The sequence below is a fragment of the Pteropus medius genome, unplaced genomic scaffold (assembly GCF_902729225.1).
Source record: "Pteropus medius unplaced genomic scaffold, Ma_sr-lr_union100, whole genome shotgun sequence".
Lineage (NCBI taxonomy): Eukaryota > Metazoa > Chordata > Mammalia > Chiroptera > Pteropodidae > Pteropus > Pteropus medius.
Genome location: NW_024340698.1, coordinates 7,115,938 through 7,136,348, shown reverse-complemented (window position 1 = coordinate 7,136,348; position 20,411 = coordinate 7,115,938). Strand labels below are relative to the sequence as shown.

The window sequence follows — 20,411 nt, the reverse complement described above, 5'->3', positions numbered from 1 at the left end:
CTCACAGGGATGTTTGAGGATTGTGATAATCAACATTATGGTAATAATAGCTTATATTTACTGAAGACTTACCATGTACCAGGCACATGCTAAGTGCTTTAACATGTTATTCCTTATGAAAAATATATTCTTTTTACCCCTTTTTTATAAATCATAAATATGAGGCTCATAAAGATAAAATGATTTACCCAAGGTCTCACAGCAAGCAAGTGGGTGGAGCTAAAGTTCAAAGCCAGGCATTATGACTCCATAACCTGTAGTCTCGAAAATGCTGCCTAACTCTAGGAGGTCATTCAATCCCTCTATCATCCCTTCCTACCCTCTGATCTCTTTCTCGCATCTCTCCATCAGAACCTGCTACTGGCCAAGCCACCCCATCCCAATAGGACCCAGTTCCTCTGAAAACTGTAGATTGGTACTCACGGTAGTGGTCAGCTTTCCTCCATTCTTCTGGACATATTGGATGGAATCATGGATCGTTGAGAAGAGACCAAGTAGTACATTCTCCATGTCATAGATTCTGTACATGCCATTCACCAGTTCTTCAAGAGACAGAATGTATTCTTTCCAGTACTTGTCAATCTCCACCACACCAGCCATACAGCCTTGCATGACCACATTGCAGTAGCCACCACAAGGCTTAACCATCATCAGTCCCTGGCAGTAAGAGCAGTACCACATTCTGGTTAGCATTCGGCCACAGTCCTTACTAAACTTCAGATGATCAGTTGTGTTGATCACTTCAATTCCAAGATTCAGGGCCTGGAGGAAGATCCTAGTAACTTGCAGTGACTTGGAAACCTGGGTCATAATAAGCTTGGGGAAATTCCCAAATACTTTCAGGTCACGCCTTGCCCCTCGGAGGCACTCATTGATGTCTAAGGCCGACTCAGGCAGGCCTGGGTTCATAAGCTGGGTATAGATGACTGGAAACAGGCTATCAAACAGTTCATTCACCATGTCATCCACGTTGATGTCAGAACCCAGGATGTAGAGAGACACGTCAGTGAAAAATTCACTCACAAATTCAAAAGCTTGTGGGGTCAGACTCGGATAGTTGTTTTTGAACATGGCATTGGTGTAGTTCTTGGCATGGCGAACAACAATTTCAAAGGCCTCTGTAAAATAAGAGATAGAGAATTGCCCAGAAATTAAAGCATGAAAATTCACGGTATAACTGAATTTGCGATTTCTTTATTGCTGTGGTGATTAAGGTCCCATATTCATTTCTGGCATTGCCTCTACTCATTCAGTTCTTTGCTCCTATAAATCAATTTTCCTTTCTGAACATGAAGTCCAAACCCTGATATGCACATAAATTCTTAAACACACAAATTATATTTCAAATGACAAAAACCACAATTCAGTTAACATTTCAGCATGTCATGAAAATACTGATTAAAAATAGACTAAATGAGAAGTTATTTTTCTTTCTCTCATTGATTTATTTAGTTTAAAATAAATTGTATTGCAAGACATTTCGTTTTTGGACAGAGATAAATATTTGACAACAAACCATGTTATTATTAACTCACATAACAATTTGAGCCTAGAGGAGAGGCAAGTTCTTAGCCAAGAATAAAAGCTATCACAAATTTAATCATTTTTGGTAAATTTTCTCTAGATAACTTTAAAGGGAACTATCTGACAGATTGCCAGACCTGGAAATGAAATTTATCCCCTCAATGAGTATCTGGATGGAAAAAAAATAATCTATGCACTAATCTATACATTTGATATTGAAAATAACACTTGGTATTTGCAAGCTGGATATCTAGAATGATAACTGCTAAGCTTCCTTGGTAAGTTTGGCTTCCACATGGCTTGGAAGCCTCACCTGCTCTACAGAGACTACGAATTCAGGATTACATCTGCTGTCCCTACCCCCTGGCATAGACCCTATTAGTGTCATTGGTCTGAGAAAGAAAGTAGTAATATCACCATCTCATATTCTTCAAACTGAAATACTCCAGACACAAATTATTCCAAATAACCAATGTTCCACATTTATATGAGGGAAGAGAAAACAACCACAATAATAGGGTTTTTAAGAAATAAGACAGTTTAAAAACAAAAATAATGAAGTTTCCTGAGACATTTAAAATTAACTAAGTATCTTCTTTCATTTCCTTCCAAAGTGCAAAGGTCCATGACAGATGTACTCCAAATGATGCCAATTCATGAGCCTTGAAAAATCAAATTACCACTTTCAGTCTACTAGAGAGACTGTACTCCAACAGTTCCTTGGGACCACTTAGTCCAGCATCTCAGTCATCTGTGGCAGAAATGAGCTCTAGGTTGTGCCACTACCATCTGCCCTAGATCCCTCACAAGATAGAACACACTTGCTACATTCTTCCCTTGGGCTTATGACATGCCCGGCAAAGTTGAGCAGATGCCAGTGCAATTCTACTAGGCTTCCAAGCCTACTTGAGAAAGTTAATCTTCATTTCCATCTATTGCTATATGTTCATTTGTTTATTTTGTTTTATTTAGAATATTAAGCAATTCCTAGAAAGTTTATCTATCTTATGATAATGTCTTAACCACATATGCTACATTATTCTGAATCCTTGGATCTAAAGGTTTAATGAGGCCAAGAGATCATCTAGCCCAATACAAAGGACCAATGAATTCTTCAAAATCATTGGAAATTTGGATATTTAAAACTACTTATTTTAATTTCAGCTAGCAATCGTTTATTATTATATTAGGCTCTGTGCTAGGTACTAGGTCTATAAAAGTGCTGGGTAGATGGAGATAAATGATACACCATCCTTGTTTTAAAAGTACTCACCAGCTGTATGGTTTAGCATTTACAAAGCATTTCCAAGTATATTATGATATCTACTTTTGGCAACAACTTTCTGAATTTGGTATTGCAATCCCCATTTTATACACGATGAAATTGACATTCAGCAGAGTTTAAGTACTTTCCCAGGGTCATACAACTGCAAGGTAGAAGTAGTCAACTCAGACTAGTGACTCCCAGCAGGGGTTACAATCTACCTACCCTTGACCCTATAGTCAACACATATATTTTCAAAAATCTTTGTAGAAAGTGATTTTTAAGCTCATTATTTTCCCATTGGCTTCTCCTCTATGAATGCAAATATATTAGGAGAAATTGCAGCCCAAAGACCAACAAAGCAGTCATGCTTTTACATTTGCCTTGGGGCAGCATGAGGTAAGAGAAGGGAGACTGCTGCTGTGATGCCACTCTTTAGATCTCAGTCTTCTAAGTTACCCTAAAATAAATTCTCTATAAGGCAAATTTCATCTCTAGCACAGTGCATTTGTTCTCTAGCTTGCAAGATCTATGACAGTGAAATTCCATACACTGTACTGCCATAACCCTTTTTTAAAGTTTCTGTTACTAACACTGTTGGAGCAATAGAAAAAGAAAATTACAAAAGTTCATGAACTTTTCTGCAGAAAGAATATCAACAACACATACTGCAAGAGGAAAGGGTTAGGGGTTCATATCTAACTTCAAGCTCACATGTGCTCCCTGCTTCAACGTTTGCAGCTCAGAATCCACTAAGCATACCTCTGGGTTGTGCCCAATCTCCTTACTTCTATATCACAGGACAACAGACCAAACCATAACCAGTCAAACAAAGGCTCCTTGGGGACATATAGGAACTAAATGTACCCTTAATCTAGGGGAGGTTTTCTTCTGTCTTTTTGCTGGGAGAAGTCAAAAGAGTTATGTCCAGGAAAAATCAAAATAATGTAAAATTAGAGCAATTATGAAAAATTTGGCCCTGAACAGAAAATATTCTAATTTTTGTTTTATAATATAAAATGATACAGATAAATAAATTAATAAATTGAATAATACACATCCCAATATAACAAGTTTTCTAGATTTGTAGATGCCCCCAATACCATCCTGGTAATCAATATTTGGACACAGTCTAGTGTTGTCAACATTCTTCTTAAATAATGGTACTCAAAAAGGGATACAATTCTCCAAATGTGGTTTGATATGTAAAGTGTGCAATCAGCCTATTTTCTCTCTTTAATTGGTTCAATAACTTCTACTACTCCACACCCAGGACATAGAGCTTATCACTGTAGCAAAAAGACTGTCCTTAGTATTTGCTGCTGATGTTTCTGTATTCAGACCTAGACAGAAAAAAAGTGTGTTTTCATGGGCCTTTTTAGTAGAAGGCTAGATATTTTTAAAAATAGAATATATTTGTGGTTGGAGGAAACAAGTAAATGAACCACTGAGTTCTCATCAAGCCCTTAAGAATAAGATAGTCCTGTCTATGGCCATGCCACCCTGAACGTGCCTGATCTTATCTGATCTCAGAAGCTAAGCAGGGTCGGGCCTGGTTAGTACTTGGATGGGAGACCACCTAGGAAGACCAGGTGCTGTAGGTATAAAGAAAAAATAAGATAGTCCTTATAGAAGCAGATTACTTTTGTCAAGGCAGTTTTTTTCAGTATTGTAAGAATAGCAAACGCTTTATAAGAATATTTTTTTAATTCCTAGGATAAATGCTAAACAATGAGTTGGGCTTGAAACAGCCCTTGTTTTCAAGCATAGGTATCTTAACAGGAAAAAAAAAAAAACTAAATTTATGAGGTACCTGCAATATACATGCCAGAATCTGTGATAAACTTGATCACTTATGTCCTCTCATTTAACTTTAACATAACCATATATGTTTGGAATTATTTTTATTTGACTGAAGAGGAAACTGAGACTCAAAAAGGTTAAATGAACCACACAAGGTAATACCACTAATTAAATGCTAGGGCCTGAATGCGAATACAGGTCAGTGTAACACCAAGGCCCTTGCTAATTCTACAACATATTTCAGCCTTGAAAACTGGACACTGGGAGTTTCTAGTCCCGGCTCCAACATATAAAGAGCTTGGAAGATATCATTCCCATCCTCAAAAACAACAGGACAACAGCTGAACAAACTTAAAATCAATGATGCTTCTTAGACCCATTAGGGGATTCAGGTCACAGGGCAAACTGCTATTCTGAAATCTGGGAAGACAAATTACAGAGAATCATGGCCGAAATCCACTTACCTGGAACAGAAGCTGCTAAAGCCATTAACTAGTGTGAACACTTAAGTCGTAATGTTTTTCAGTTGTGCCACATTTATTTTAAGACTAGTAACAGAGAACCTGAGAAAAGAGGGGCATGGGGCAGAAGAGGGGGCCTGATCACCATTCACGGGTCTGTATTTATGGCATCTTGGTTTCAATTTCCAAGTGTCTGCTATCCTCCCCTGAAGGACTAGGTGAAAAATGCGAGGGCTCTCTGGAACCAGCTCCTCCAAGACAGTTGAGAGCAAGCAGGCTCCCTGAGCGAGCCTTTGCCATTGGATGAGTTCTCCATGGTGTCAGACAAAACAACAAATTCCTCAGTGCCTTTAAGCCAGGCTTTCATGTTTGGGTGAGGAGGTAGAAGGAAATGAGTGAAGATCATGCTTCTGGGAGAGTGTGAGGTACCTGTTATAAATGGTAATTTTGACAAATTGATAAGAGGCTGAATATAGACTAGCTAGAGAGTTAAAAACTCATGGCCCCCAGTCTTATCGGTCCCCCATAGTTACATGGGATTCACATCTAGAAAACAAAGTTATCATGGTAAAGATCTAAGAAAACTCTCTTTGTTTTTCAAGCAGGGGAGGGGAAAAGTAATAATTTAGAAATACACCATCAGCATTCTCCATAACAACTGCCTGTCCCAGGAACATAACGTTACCAAAGCCTAACACCCAGGAGAAGGGCAATTAGACAACTCCAGCCCCCTCTAGCCTCTCCATCCCACCTAAAGTGAAAAAATGCTGAAAAAAACTTATGAAGATCACAGTCCAAGGGCAGAGGCCCACTAAAAGACTACGATAAATCATTAGATTATAGTCTATTTCCTCTCCTCCCATGACTTATCATCAAAAAGCCACAAACCCTATTTAAGAAGGAGTTCTTAGGGAAACCCTAAAACAACAGGTGAGAAAAAAAATAATAAAACAAGGACACCAGAAGAAATTAAAGCCTCTGGCACCTACAGCTACAGCAAACATTAAATAGCCCAACTCTTAGTCAGATTAACATAAAACTTCACGCTAGAAATCTAATAACTTCAGTTCCTATTACCCAATAATATATCGTGTCCCGCTTTTAACAAACAATTACAAGCTATTCTAAAAGGCAAGAAAAAGTCTTAAGAGACAAAACAATGATCAGAACCGTACTCAGATACAGCATGGATTTTAGAATATCGAACAGGGAATTTAAAACAGCTATTATTTATATGTCAAGGGCTCTAACGAAATAAGTGGACAACATACTAGAACAGGTGGGTAATATAAATACAGAGCTGGAAATTCTAACAAATGTCAAAAGTAAATGCTAGAAATCAAAAACACACACAGAAATGAAGTACGCCTTTCATGGGCTCATCAGTATACTGGAAACAAGCAAGATAAGAATCAGTGAGCTTAAAGAAATGTCAATAGAAATTTGTCAGACCAAAATAGGGAGAGAAATGAAGAATAAAACAAAAAACTGAAAAAAATACCCAAGAACTTTGAGAAAAATTCAAAAGGTGTAAATTGTACATAATTGCAATTCTAGAAAGAAAGAATGGAGCAGAAGAAATATTTGATGTAATAGTGACCAAAAAGTTCACAAAGTTCATAATAGACACAACCCACAGGTCAAGGAAGTGCAGAGAATAATGAGCAGGTTGAATACCAAAACATCTACTCTTAGGTATATCATATTCAAACTGCAAAAAACAAAAGACGAAGAAAAAAATCTAAGAAGCTAGAGAAAGAAATAGCCATCTTACCTATAAAGGGACACCTTGTTTCGTTTTAGGTGTGATGTTCCTTTATAGGTAAGATGCCATATCCCTTGTTGGTGGGATGCAACAAGAATTACATTGAACATCTTGTCAGAAATCATGCAAGAAATAAGAGAGAAATGAAATATTTAGTGTTCAAAGAAAAGAAACCATCAATCTAGAATTGTTTCCAGAAAAATTATCATTGAAAAGGAAAGATGAAATAGACTTTCTCAGACAAAAAAAGGAAGAAATTTTTCAATTCCGAAAAATGTTAAAAGCAGTTTTTCAGGGAAATTATATAGGTCAGAAAATCGAATCTACATAAATAAAGGAAGAGCATCAGAGAAAGAATAAAGGTAAAATAAAGTCTTTTCTTTTTTAAAGAAATTTATCTAATAGGCAACTTTGTTCAAAGTAATAATAGCAACAATGCATTTGTTGATTACAGCATATAGAAAAGTAAAATGAATGATAGCAATGTTATAAGGGATGGGAGGGAGAAATTAGGAATACTCTATTATAAGGTATCTGCACTACTGGTGAAGCAAGATAGTATTATTTGTAAGTGAACTTAGAATAATTACAAAAGCATTTTGCAAACTTTAGGGGGAACACTAAAAAAAATTTAAAGTATAATTGATATGCTAAGAGAGGAGAAAAAGTGGAATCACAAAATGTTCAGTTAAAACCAGGGAAAGCAGAAAATGAGACGATTAAAAATAACTATAGCAAAGAATAAGTGCAATAAATCTAAAGTAGCTACAAATATGGTGGATGTTAATCCAATTACATCACTAATCACTTTAAATGTGAATGGTTTAAATACACAAAGTAAAAGATAGAGACTATCAGCATAAATATAAAAATAAGACCTAACTACAGACTGTCTATAGGAAACACATCCTAAATATAAAGATACAGATAAAGTGATGGAGAAAGATATAACATGCTAATACTAACAAAACACTGGAATAGCCAAATTCATTTCAGATGAAGCCCACTTTGGAAGAAGGAAAATTAGCAGGGATAAAAGGGTCATTACATAATAATCGAAGGGTTGATGTTCCAAAAAGACATAAGCCTTAATGCATATGCACCTAACAACAGAGCATCAAAATATGTGAGGTAAAAACTAATGGAATTATAAAGATAAGTATCCAAATGCATAATTATGTTGGAAACATCAACACCCTCTATCAATAACTAACAAATACATCAGGCAGAAAATTAGTAAGGATATAGTTGAACTGAATAGCATCATCAATCAACTAAATCTAACTGACATCTATAGGATACTTCATCCATCAATAGTAGAATATATATTCCTCTTAAGCTCACCTGAAATATTCTGGGCCATAAAGTACACTTTAAGAAATTTTAAAGCATAAGCCCCCTCCCCAACTCTAGGGGTGAGAGCCCCTAGTAAGAAGATGACTTTTATAAAGAAATGGAAAAAAAGTGAAATAAAAATTGTGTTAAATCATATTTGTAAAAGGTATTTGTTTTTTTTTTTAATAACAGGCATTGAAACAAGGAAACTTACATTTCTATGTAAGGTGGATGAGGTTGAGCGGTTCCCTCCATTTTAGGAAGATCTAAGTCACCATGCAGACTAATAAACATGAACTAGATAACCCCCCCAAAAAAATTTTAAACCATAGAAATCATACAAAGAATGTTCTCAGACCACAATGGATTTAAATGACAAATCAATAACGGAAAGATAACAAGACAGTATCCAATCATTGGCAAATTAAACAACATACATCTTCATAATACATGGGATGAAGAAGTCTTAAGAGAAATTTTAAAAATATTTTGAACTAACTGAAAATGACAATAAAACTGATGGGATGCAAGAAATGCAGTGCTTAGAGGGAAATTTATAGCATTAAATGCATATATTAAAAAAAGAAAAATATATATTTCAAATTAATTATCTAAGATTCCACCAAAGGAAACCAGAGAAAGAAAAGCAATATAAACCTAAAGCAAGCACAAGAAAAAAATAATAAAAAATAGAGAGGAAATCAATGAAACTGGAAACAGATAATCAATAGAGAAATTCAACAAAACCAAAAGCTAGTTCGTGAAAAAGATCAACTCAATTTAAAAAATATTGAGGAAGAGGAAGATGGAGAAGGGGAAAGGGGGTAGGAGGAGGAGGAGGAGGAGGACGATGACAACAACGATGATGACGATGACAATGATGACAACGATGACGACAATGACAACGATGACGACAACGACAACGATGATGACAACGACAACGATGACGACGACAATAACGACGACGATGACAATGACAATGACGACAACCTACTGAATGGGAGAAGATATTTGCCTATAAGTGGTTAAAATCTAAAATTTATAAAGAACTCATACAATTCAACAATGAAAAAACAATCAAATTAAAAAATAGGCAGAAGACCCGAATAGGTATTTCTCCAAAGAGAAAATAAAAATGGCCAATAAATGAAAAGATGCTCAAGATCACTAATCATCAGAGAATACAAATTAAAACACCAATGAAATATCACCTCATACCTGTCAGAATGGCTAGCATCAGTAAATTTAAAAACAAGTATTGGTGAGGATGTGGAGAAAAGGGAACCCTCGTATACTGCACTTCTATTCAACATTGTACTAAAGTCCTAGTCAACGTAATAAGACAAAATAAAGAAATAAAAGATAAACAGATTGGGAAGGAAGAAATAAACTGTTCACAAATGACGCGATTGTCTGTAGAAATCCCAGAGAACTGACAAAAAATTCTCCTCAAACCATTAAGCAACTATAGCAAGGTTGCACGTCACAAAGTCAGTACATAAAGTTAGTTACTTTTTTATATATCAAGAATGATTAACTGGTATTTCCAATTGAAAACACAATACCATTTATATTAGCATCAAAAAATGAAATGCTTATGTATAAGTCTAACAAAATATGTACAAGAATAAATGGAGAGATACTCCACATTTATAGGCTTAAAAAACTCATTATTATTAAGAAGTCAATTTTTTCCAACACAATCTATAGATACAATGGCATCCCAATCAAAATCTCTGCAAATTATTTTGTGGTTATCAATACTAAAGTTTATATAGAAAGGCAAAAGACTCAGAATAGCCATCACAACACTAAAAAATAACAAAATTGGAAAACTGGCACTATCTGATTTCAAGAATTCCTATAAAGTTACAGTAATTAAGACAGATGGTAATGGTAAAAAAAATAAAGGAAAAGATCAATGGAACAGAATACAGAACCTAGAAAAAGACTCAGGGAAAGGACAAAAGCAATTCTATGAAGGACAGTTTTTTCAACAAATTGTTTTGAAACAACTGAATGCCCATATGCAAAGAAATAAATCTAGATACAGACCTTATATCTTTCATAAAAATTAACTCAAAATAGACTGTAGACCTAAATGGAAAATGCAAAACTATAAAATTTCTATAAGACAACATGGAAGGAGATCTTGATGACTTTGGGTTTAGCAATAAGGTTTTACATTCAACATCAAAAGTATAATCCATAAAATAAAAAAAAAATTGATAGTTGGACTTTATTAAAACCAAAAACATGTGTTCTGTGATAAGAGAATGAAGAGAAAAAACATCTGGTAGGAGAGTTAAAAAAAAGCCACAGACTGTGAAAATATTTACAAAATGTATGTGATAAAGGACTTGTATCCAATATATACAAAGAATTCTTAAAATTCAACAATAAGAAAACAACCCACCACATTCTTACACTGTATACAAGAATAAATTCAAAATAGATTAGACCTGAATGTAAGACCCAAAACCATAAAACTCCTGGAAGAAAACATAGGCAGCAAACTCTCTGACATTGTTCTTAGTAATATTTTTTTTTTCTAAAATATCTCCTCGGGCAAGGGAAACAAAAGAAAAAATAAACAAATGGGACTACATCAAACTAAACCATTTTTGCACAGCAAAACAACCCATCGACAAAATGAAAAGACAACCTACTGAATAAAAGATATTTGCCAATGATACATCTGATAAGGGGTCCAAAATTTATAAAGAACTAAGCAACTCAACACCTAAAAAAGAAAAACTAACAATTCAACTAAAAAGTGGGCAAAGAATCTGAGTAGACATTTCTCCAAAGAGGATATGCAGATGGCCAATAGACATATGAAAAGATGCTCAATATTTCTAATCATCAGGGAAATGTAAATTAAAACCACAATGAGATATTACCTCATACCTGTTAGAATGGCTGTCATCGATAAATCAAAAAACAAGTGTTGGCTAGGATGTAAAGGAAAGGGAACCTTCATACACTGTTGGTGGGATTGTAAATTGGTACAACCACTATGGAAAACAGTATGGTGGTTCTTCAAAAAATTAAAAATAGAACTACCTTATGACCCAGCAATTCCATTTCTGGGTATTTATCTGAAGAAATCCAAAAGACTGATTCAAAAAGACATATATGTCCCATGTTCACTGCAGCATTGTTTACTATCACCAGGATATAGAAGCAACCTACGTGCCCATCGGTAGATGATTGAATAAAGAAAAGGTAGTACATATATACAATAGAACAGTACTTGGCCATAAAAAAAGTGAATTCTTACGATTTGCAACAACATGGATGGACCTAGAGGGTATTATGCTAAGCGAAATAAGTCAAACAGAAACACAAGTACCGCATGATCTCACTTATATGTAGAACCTAAAGAACAAAATAAACAAACAAAACAGAAACAGACTCAGATACAGAGAACAAACTGATGTTTGCCAGATGTGTAGGGGATTGGGAGAATGGAAGAAAAGGTGAGGGGATTAAGAAGTAGAAAATTGGTAGTTATAAAAGTTATGGGGATGTAAAGTACAGCAGTAATAATATTGTAATAACTATGCACAGTGCCAGGTGGCTACTAATTGGGGTGGGGGTGATCACCTTGTAAATCATATGTCTAACCACCATATGTTCACCTAAAACTAATATGAAAGAATATTGAATGTCAATTGTAATTGAAAATACATAAATAAAAGCAAACGACCCAATTAAAAATGGGCTGAAGATCTGAACAGACATCTCACAAAAGAAGATATGTAGATGGCAAATAAGCACAACAAAATATGCCAATATCATATGTCATTAGGAAATTGCAAGTTATAGCAATACTACTACACAGGTATTAGGCTGCCTAAAATTCATAACACTGACAATACCAAATGCTGATGACGATGCAGAACAATGTTACTGGTAGGAATGCAAAATACAGCCACTTTGGAAGGTAGTTTGGCAGTTTCTCACAAAACTAAACATTTTCTTACCATGCAGTTGGGCTCCTAGATATTTACCCAATTGAGTTGAAAATTTATGTTCACACAAAAACCTAGCCATGAATGTGTATAGCAGCTTTATTTTTTAATAATTGGTCAAAACTGGAATCAAGCAAGATGTCCTTCAATAGGATAAACAAACAGTGCCATATCCATACAAAAAAATACCACTTAGCAATAAAAAGAAATGAGCAATCAAGCCACCAAGAGACATAGATCTTAGATGCCTATTGCTAAGTTTAAAAAGTCAATCTTAAAAGGCTATACGCTGTATGATTCCAACTGAGACAGCATAGGGACTTGGGCCCAGGGCTAAAAGAATGTCAGATGGACAGGAGGATCACTGGATAAGCTAACCACAAGAATGCCACCACCCTGTCACCCCCTACACAAAAACACAGATGTAGCTGATTATGTCTCCCTTCTAACTTCTTACTTCCTTGCAGATGTCTAAACCACTATCCTGCATGTGCAGCTGATCAAGGTTTGACCACTATAAGACCTTTCTGGGATGGTGACAATGAGCAGTCCACCATTTTGCCTTCACAACAGTTACCAGGCAATGTAGCTGAAAAAGGAAGGCTGCCTGTTTAAAAAGTCTGAATTTTCACACAAGCCCTCTTGTCCCCAGCTTATAAAAGGAGGCAAGCAGAGACAGCCCTGGAGTCAGTTTGGAGGCCCTTCCTTTCTTCTGTGCTGCCTCCCTTGTACTTGAGTATAAGCTTAACAAAATTTGTCTGAAAATCTTTTGGGGGTTTCCTCTTGATTTCTATCTTGGGGACCCCAAGAACCCCAACACTGGTAACATAACTATTTGACATTCTGGAAATGGCAAATCTACACAGATCACTACAAAGATCACTTGTTGCAAGGGATTGGGGGGGCAGAGGAGGATAAATAGGTGAAGCATCAGGGATTTTAAAGTGGTGAAACAGTTCTGTATGATAGTCTAATGGAGGATGTAAGACATTATGCATTTGTTAAAACTCATGGAACTATGCAACCCAAAAAGTAAACCTTAATATAAACTATGGAGTTTAGTTAATGATAATGTATCAATATTGGTTCATTAATTATAACAAATGTACCAAACCAATGCTAATAATATTAATAATAGATGAAACTGTGTGCAGGGGAAAGGGAGCAACTAGAAACTCTGTGCTATCCACTTAGTTTTTGTTTAAATCTAAAACTATTCTAAAAAATAAAGTATTAATTTTTTTTAATGAAAAAAACTGGACCTTGGAAATTAGTCTTTGATGGAATTAGTGACTAGAATCACTGAACAGTGTTAATTCACTCCCTTTTTTCCCCTCCAATCTGCTTTGACATTTCTTTCTTGAGCTGAGGAGTTTTAGCACACCATAGATGCCATATGGTATCAACGTAATTTTAATTGGAAAAACCACCAGAATAACAGTTAATGGACCAAAACACCCAAAAAGGTAACACATTCCAATGTTATTTTTGAATACTGAATGATTTTTTTAAAAATCAGCCACATAAAACTGCAAGTTTAGGATGTAGGAAAAGCCCCCACACTTTCTAGAATAGTTCACAGAAAAGACACTAAAAGTATTGCTCAAAATTCTGTTCAGTTTTTTTTCTGGCATTTCATTCCACATGAATTTACCTAGAATTGAGCAAGCTTAGAAATAAGTTGCTATTAAATATAAACCAATTATTCATGCAGGCCCATGACGAAACTATAAATGTACATAGGCTTCTAAATACCGAGTTAAAAAAAAAAAAGAAATATTTTCAGAGACTATCACAAATATGATTCGGTAGAGAGAGAGACAGACAGACAGAAAGACAGATTTTTCCCCTAAGTGCACTACAGACCAGAAAAGACGATTAAAAGGATTCACTCAAAGGATCCTCAGAAAGAAGAACGGAATATCCATCACTACTAGAAAACTTACGACCCTGCAACAGTTAACCACTCCTTTGCCCCATTAGCACAATTAGTCCTTACCATTTATTAGTCCTTACCATTTAGTCCTTAACATTAGCTTTTCTGAAAAAAAAAAATAGTTTGTTTTAATCTTCCAGACACTGTGATTCATATATCCAATCATTTTTACCTCTTCACATTTGTTGCCAGAAAGCGCAGACCAAGTTTATGGTCTACCTCTATTAAACACAATAAACTTCATATCATGCATTATGTCCTGGATCCACCATACTTTCCTACTTGTATTTTCCCCTTTCTCTAATTGTTTTTATGTATTTTAGTGGCATTGTACCTTACTTATATTATGTGTACTTTTGTAAAGCTCTTTAAATTCTTTTTGGGACAAAGCAGGATATAAATAAATAGGTAGGTAGGTAAATAAGAAAAGAAACAGGAGCTCTACCTATCATTTCAAGACAAAACATCATTTCAACAGTGTATTCTCACAAGTCTGAGTAGCCACTATAAAAATATTTACATTAATAAATGGCCAGACCCTTGGTGGAGACTCATTAGTAGCCTGACACTGTTTTCTCCAGCAATTGTCAGGACCCAAGGTTGAATCTGAATACACGACACTTCTGAAATCTTTTTACCCTTTAATCATATCTTTAAAATTTTGGTTAAATTTGTGTAACATCTATAAATTAGGTAGGCACTAATATGGCCAACATCTATAAATTAGGTAGGCACTAATATGGCCAGCTTCATCACGGCTCACAATACGTCTATTCTCATCCTGGACTTAGGAATAAGCCACTCTTGAGAAATCAGGAAAGTGGCTAAACAGAAGAATGTAGGGGAGCCCCAGATGATGACTTGTTTCTAAAATTGATAAAAAACTTGATTTAAGAACACCATACCTTGCTTTATCATCTCAATGAATTAGAATGTTGTAAGACATGATTCTTAGTCTTTTTTTTTTTCATTCTTCTCTTGCCTAGGCTTTCACTTGAACAAGCTAATTTTTGGTTGATTGAGAAATATTCTTGCTTATTCAAGGTCTCCATGGTTAATAATGATACCTACCAAAAGAGGCATCAAGGTCACATTCTTAGATCTTGCAGTTGACTCTCTACAAAAGAAAGTCTGATAATATCTAAGGAAGTAAAGTTCTATAGCTCCTCCCAGAATCCAAATTAAATAGTTTAAAAGCCCCCAGAACTCACCAAATCATTCTACTTAATTAAAATCTTTTCTAAAAAAAAAGAAGGGAATGGTCTTTCTCCAGAGTTTATGGGAAAGAGACATGGATTACTACAAACAGCCACGAGAAGAATAGTTTACGGTCTCGGCTAGACCAGAAAATCACTGAGACATCCTAGGCCTGGTTATTGTGTTCTCAACTTGCGGATTTTTCTTTTTCTAGTGTATGACCATAAGTTCATGAATCAAGGCTAAGGCGTTTCTTCTCTTAACCACCTACTATTACTAACCGTTGCTTAGAAAATAAAAATAGGCTTTTGAAGACATATTGAATGAAAGAGTCTGTTCTATAATGCGGGAATAGCTTCATTTAAAGGTTTAAATGAAATATTCTGGTAGTGTCTTTATCTAATAAAAATCTGTGTTTCTTTTCAATATACCTTTATGTGTTGAAAAAAAAAGCACAACTAGAGGATGTTTTGTGTTGTTAGGACAATTAATGTGTTCATTTGACACAGTTGCTATTGTCTGCTCTTCTTTCCTCCTTTAACTACTTAGATGCTACATGAATATCCTAAAAAAGGTCAACTGTCAGCAGTTTATGCAACTATTGTTATTGGAAAGACTTGTGACTGTAACCTGGTATTAAGGATTTGCATAGCAGTTTGTAATTCTGCAAGTGCTTCAGCAAAAGCTTTAATGATTACAAAAGTAACAGTCTCCTCTTCCCCCATGGTTACTGGAAGATGCATTCCCATCCTCCTTCCTCTCATTTATGAGGAGTACCAGATCTGAGCTGGCTTAAGTTTTATACACTCACCCTCCCAAGGCCTTAAGCATTCATATACTCAAAAGTACTCACTGAGCACTCTTTATAAAATGTTCTATTTTCTTTCTACACATAGAGAGCCATGAGACTACTGTATACTCTCTTGTGAAAGATGAGGTAGATCTGGGATAAGAGACCCCAAACCCTACAAGTCTGGGCTATTTATTATTTCTCCTGCTGAGCCATAACATAGTCTTCTAAGACCTGTGTCCAAACCAAATTTCATCTTGTTTGCGACCAAAATTATGACAGGTCCTTAACATTATGTGAAGTCAACAACATTAACCACTTGCTAGAAAACTACTTACAGACTACTTTTGAGACATCTTAGCTGTCTCATTAGATCAACTGTACTTGCATAAAACTATATTTTTTCCATTTAATATTTACTAAATGCACAGTATCTCCTAGACTGTGAATAAAACATGCAAACAACATGGTCCTTATGCCCTAGAGGCTTGCAATAGCCAGCTGTGATAAAATACTGGATAGCCTATTTTCTTTGAAAAGCATAAAATACCTTATAGATACAATAGTACATTTTGTTCTAAGAATTTATTATAGCCTAAGTATACATAGTGTATACTTATGACAACACGACCACCATAACTGAAGTGTTTTATGGCATTTCAGAGTTTTACAATTTGTGTTCTTATTTAATTCTCCTTCTCTATTATTGAAAGAGAATGTGTCTGTGCATACACATATGCACACTTGTGTATGAACAGTAGTTAAGAGAAATATTATTTTCCCAATTTCACAGATGAAGTCACTGAAATTAAGATTGGCTCCAAGTCATGTAGCTATGTAGTGGCTGGTGGCAGCAACAAGACAGGACTCATGACTATCTGTGCAATGTATAATGTGTTTTTCATTATGTCCATATCCTTCCATGAAAAAATATTGCATAGCACTTAAAAATTAGCTTTAGGTATAATAAGAACTAGCATCTATGGAGTATTTACTTTGCCAGGCAGTGTTTCAAGTGTTTTATATGAATTAATTCATGTGTTATCAGAACTATCCTATGAGGTAGGTATACTATTGTCTCTGTTTTACAGATAAGAAAACTGAGTCACAGAGAGGTTAAGTAACCTGCTAAAGATTGTACAGTCGATAAGCAGAAAAGCCAAGTTTTGAATTCAAGCTGATGGACTCCAGAGCTTATCTACGAAACCACTCTAAATAATACCTCGATGTATGGGTGAGTTGTCTTTTTTTCCTTTTCCTTTTGTTTCAACTCTAAGCACACATGCACACAAAATAAAACAAAAAAAAATCCAGTTGTTTGGCAATATTCCACTGGGTTTACTGGACATTTCAGGAAAATAATTCTTTAACTTGAATGATTCCAACTACTCACCAAGAACAATATTTCCCTATAAATACATGGCCTGCAGTGCCTCATAGCCATGATGAAATGAAAATTATAAGAAAATAAGTGGAAAAGGTTAATGCTGTGCATTTCCTAGGGATTATTGATATGTGTATGAAATCTTAGAGCTCTCAGCTCTAATCATAAAACTATGGTATTTAATTGAAAAGCTAGCCTTTGCAAAAAGGCCAGGCCCTCCCTTGAGCTACAGTTCTTTCAAAAGGCTACTAACAGACAAGACTCAAGGGCCAGGATGCTGACAATTTCTTGGGACTCAGTCTCCTACAGCCTACTCCAGCACATGAAACACAGTGAAGGTGAAAGCTGGGGGACTCGTGGAGGCTGGATTGATTAACTCAAGGGGAGAGAGCTGCTCAAGTGCCCTCAATGGGCTCTCGCAGGAGGTGAAGACTTGGCAAGGAGGTATCACCACAGTGACTCTAGCAAATTCAATGGCAAGTGGGAAGGGGTGGAACACCTATAAAGGTCAACCACGTGGCTCTTCCCTGAGATTGTCAAAATTAGGGAATGTTTTACCTTTAGGAAACTGCTCTTATATCCTATAAACTTAATAAAGTGATTTTTGCCACCATGTTAGAACTGGCATTGTGTGTGTGTGTGTGTGTGTGTGTGTGTGTGTGTGTGTAGTATTAGTCTATGTGAGAGAATGAGTGGGAAGAAGGGTGAATCTCCAGGATTAAGTAAAAACCTGATAAAACAAGTCAGCTGGTAGGAAAAATCATAGTGTGACTCTAAAGACGTCCCTGGTGCAGCTGGGCACGGCACTCTCTGTTTCCCTCGGTTTTCTTAAAGTGCCATCAATGCACTGAAGCAACCACTATGATTTGCAATTATGACTTGACTGCTGGAGGGTTTGATAAATGCTGGATGCTTCTCAAGAAGTCTGTACCATTTAGATGCAGAAGGAGAAATGGTTCACAATTTACTGAGCATCAAGCACCTAAAGTAAAGAATTCTTCCTCCTGGAAGAACTTGAGAGTAAATAAAGTGATTCCATGCACCTTCTCATCAATCAAACTTTTCTTCCTTCTTCCAGCAGGTGTTTGGTGTTTGACAGTCTTTTTGACATTGCCTTTTTTTTTTTTTAAGAGAGACCTAAGGTGTTCTTGTAAATTTTAATATTGCATATGATGGTTGCCAAAGGTACTCAGACAATATAAAATGGGAAGCCGAATCAAGCATTTGGAAGCAAACCACGCAGTGCTACCTCAGTTACTTGCAACATCAGAGATATGGACACCTTTTGCTGCCCTGACCTTCTAACAAACTGCAACAAGATCCAAACCCATGATTTTAGAACTCTCTTTGGCAAACCTCTGGCAGCCCTTGGCACTACCTCCCCATTGCTATTTTAGATAAGAGAAAAAAACTGAGCACAGGATCTTCCTCATAGAGGGATGCTTTCCTTCCATCCACTAGGAGTTGCACCCTCAATAGGCCACAGTGAATTTCCTTCCTTTTAACTTCTCCATCCTTCACCCCCACAAACTTAAATATTTAAATCTGGAAGGGAGTGGGGAAAGGGGGTGAATCAATGGAAGACAGTTCCATCCAGACAGATGTTGGGAAGGTACAATATAAACTCACAAGGTTCAATCTCTGTGAAGGGAACATCTGTATGAAAAGGAAATTCAGCTGTCAGCCAGGCCAGCCTTATTTATGTCTGCTTCTGGTACACTAACATTGTCTGGGTTCAAAGAAGACATCATCTAAATTACTAAAACGGCCTAGGCGCTATTTTAAAATAATGCTTGGAGTGATCTGATGTCTTTTCTCCCAAAAAGACCTTTGTCACAGTGCTACATTCAAGAAGGCTTATTTTACTTAATTTTTAATTTTCTAGGCAAGGCAACCCTTGGTTGACCTCACAGATTGCAAGGACCTTATCCGCTTATAATCTCTCATTTTTGTTTTTATTTTTTATGCCTACAACACCTAGTCTTCCTAAGTGGTCTCCCATCCAAGTACTAACCAGGCCTGACCCTGCTTAGCTTCCAAGATCAGACGGGATCGGGCTTGTTCAGGGTGGCATGGCCATAGACAAGAAGGCTTATTTTAAATGAGCATTTTTTAAATGGCCCATTGCTGTAATTTGGCAATGTGCCCGGAAAAAGCTGATTTTGAGATTGAGCATTTTAAATAACAATCTCTAAAATTTAAGTTATAGTCGCTTTCCCTAATGAGAACTTCTGAACCTGTTGTTTAGCACTTTCCTTAAATATGCCTGGGGACTTTCTTTGTGGGCCTGGGGGGCAGCCCCAATTCCAGTGCAAAGGAAGACACAGCACAATTGCACTGTGTCTCCCACTACCTACCTCATTGACCTCAACCAAGGTATAAATTCCAGCTTGTAGGGTCGACATCACTGGAAATTTTGTCTGTTTAAAGAAAGAAAGGTTAGGGGAATCCCTCAAAATGTTATTGTTCCAGTTTGAGACACATGCCACAAAAAGTTGAATTAAAATTCAAGTCTGTCATTTTCCAAAAATCTGCCTGTGGAAGTCACTAAGGTTAACGTCTATGGCCCAGGACAATTGAAACCAAACTAGAGAAATTAACTGTTTTCTCTTCTTCCTTAGGCTCTAAATTCTTTGGACAGGGAAGCGGGGAAGAAAATATTGGTGCCATGTGGTCTTGGGACACCGTCAATAATTCATGGGAATATTGATGTAAATGATGTTCAAGTCATCCCTGTAATAGACTCATAATTAGCCTGTCCTTTTCCTATATTATATCTTAAGCTTTCAGAACTGTTTGAATCTGAGTTTTTACTACAGAACAAGTTACCAAATACTCATATCCTGATGAATTATAACATGCCTCTCTTTCCTGTGTCCCTTTCCTCCTCTTCTCTTGAATTTTCAGTCTGCTTTTCATGTGCCTCTCAAAATATGCTGAGTGGAGGTCAGCAAATGTGGCAGTAAAAAGAAAAA

General features: G+C 36.1%; 1 protein-coding gene, 1 non-coding gene and 1 pseudogene across 2 annotated transcripts in view; 1 reads left to right on the top strand and 2 right to left on the bottom strand.

Annotated features, from left to right (window-relative positions):
- Positions 1–20,411, bottom strand: part of GPC3 (glypican 3) — a 423,057-nt gene that overhangs the window by 196,302 nt on the left and 206,344 nt on the right. Inside the window, exon 3 of the mRNA XM_039875284.1 lies at positions 424–1,118. Within this exon, the coding sequence (XP_039731218.1) occupies positions 424–1,118 (695 nt within the window). The remainder of the gene's footprint in view (positions 1–423; positions 1,119–20,411) is intronic.
- Positions 4,274–4,392, top strand: LOC120613324 (5S ribosomal RNA). Its single transcript, XR_005655670.1, has one exon. It is a non-coding gene; the product is annotated as a 5S ribosomal RNA (ribosomal RNA).
- On the bottom strand, positions 19,402–19,520 carry LOC120613301 (uncharacterized; annotated as a pseudogene).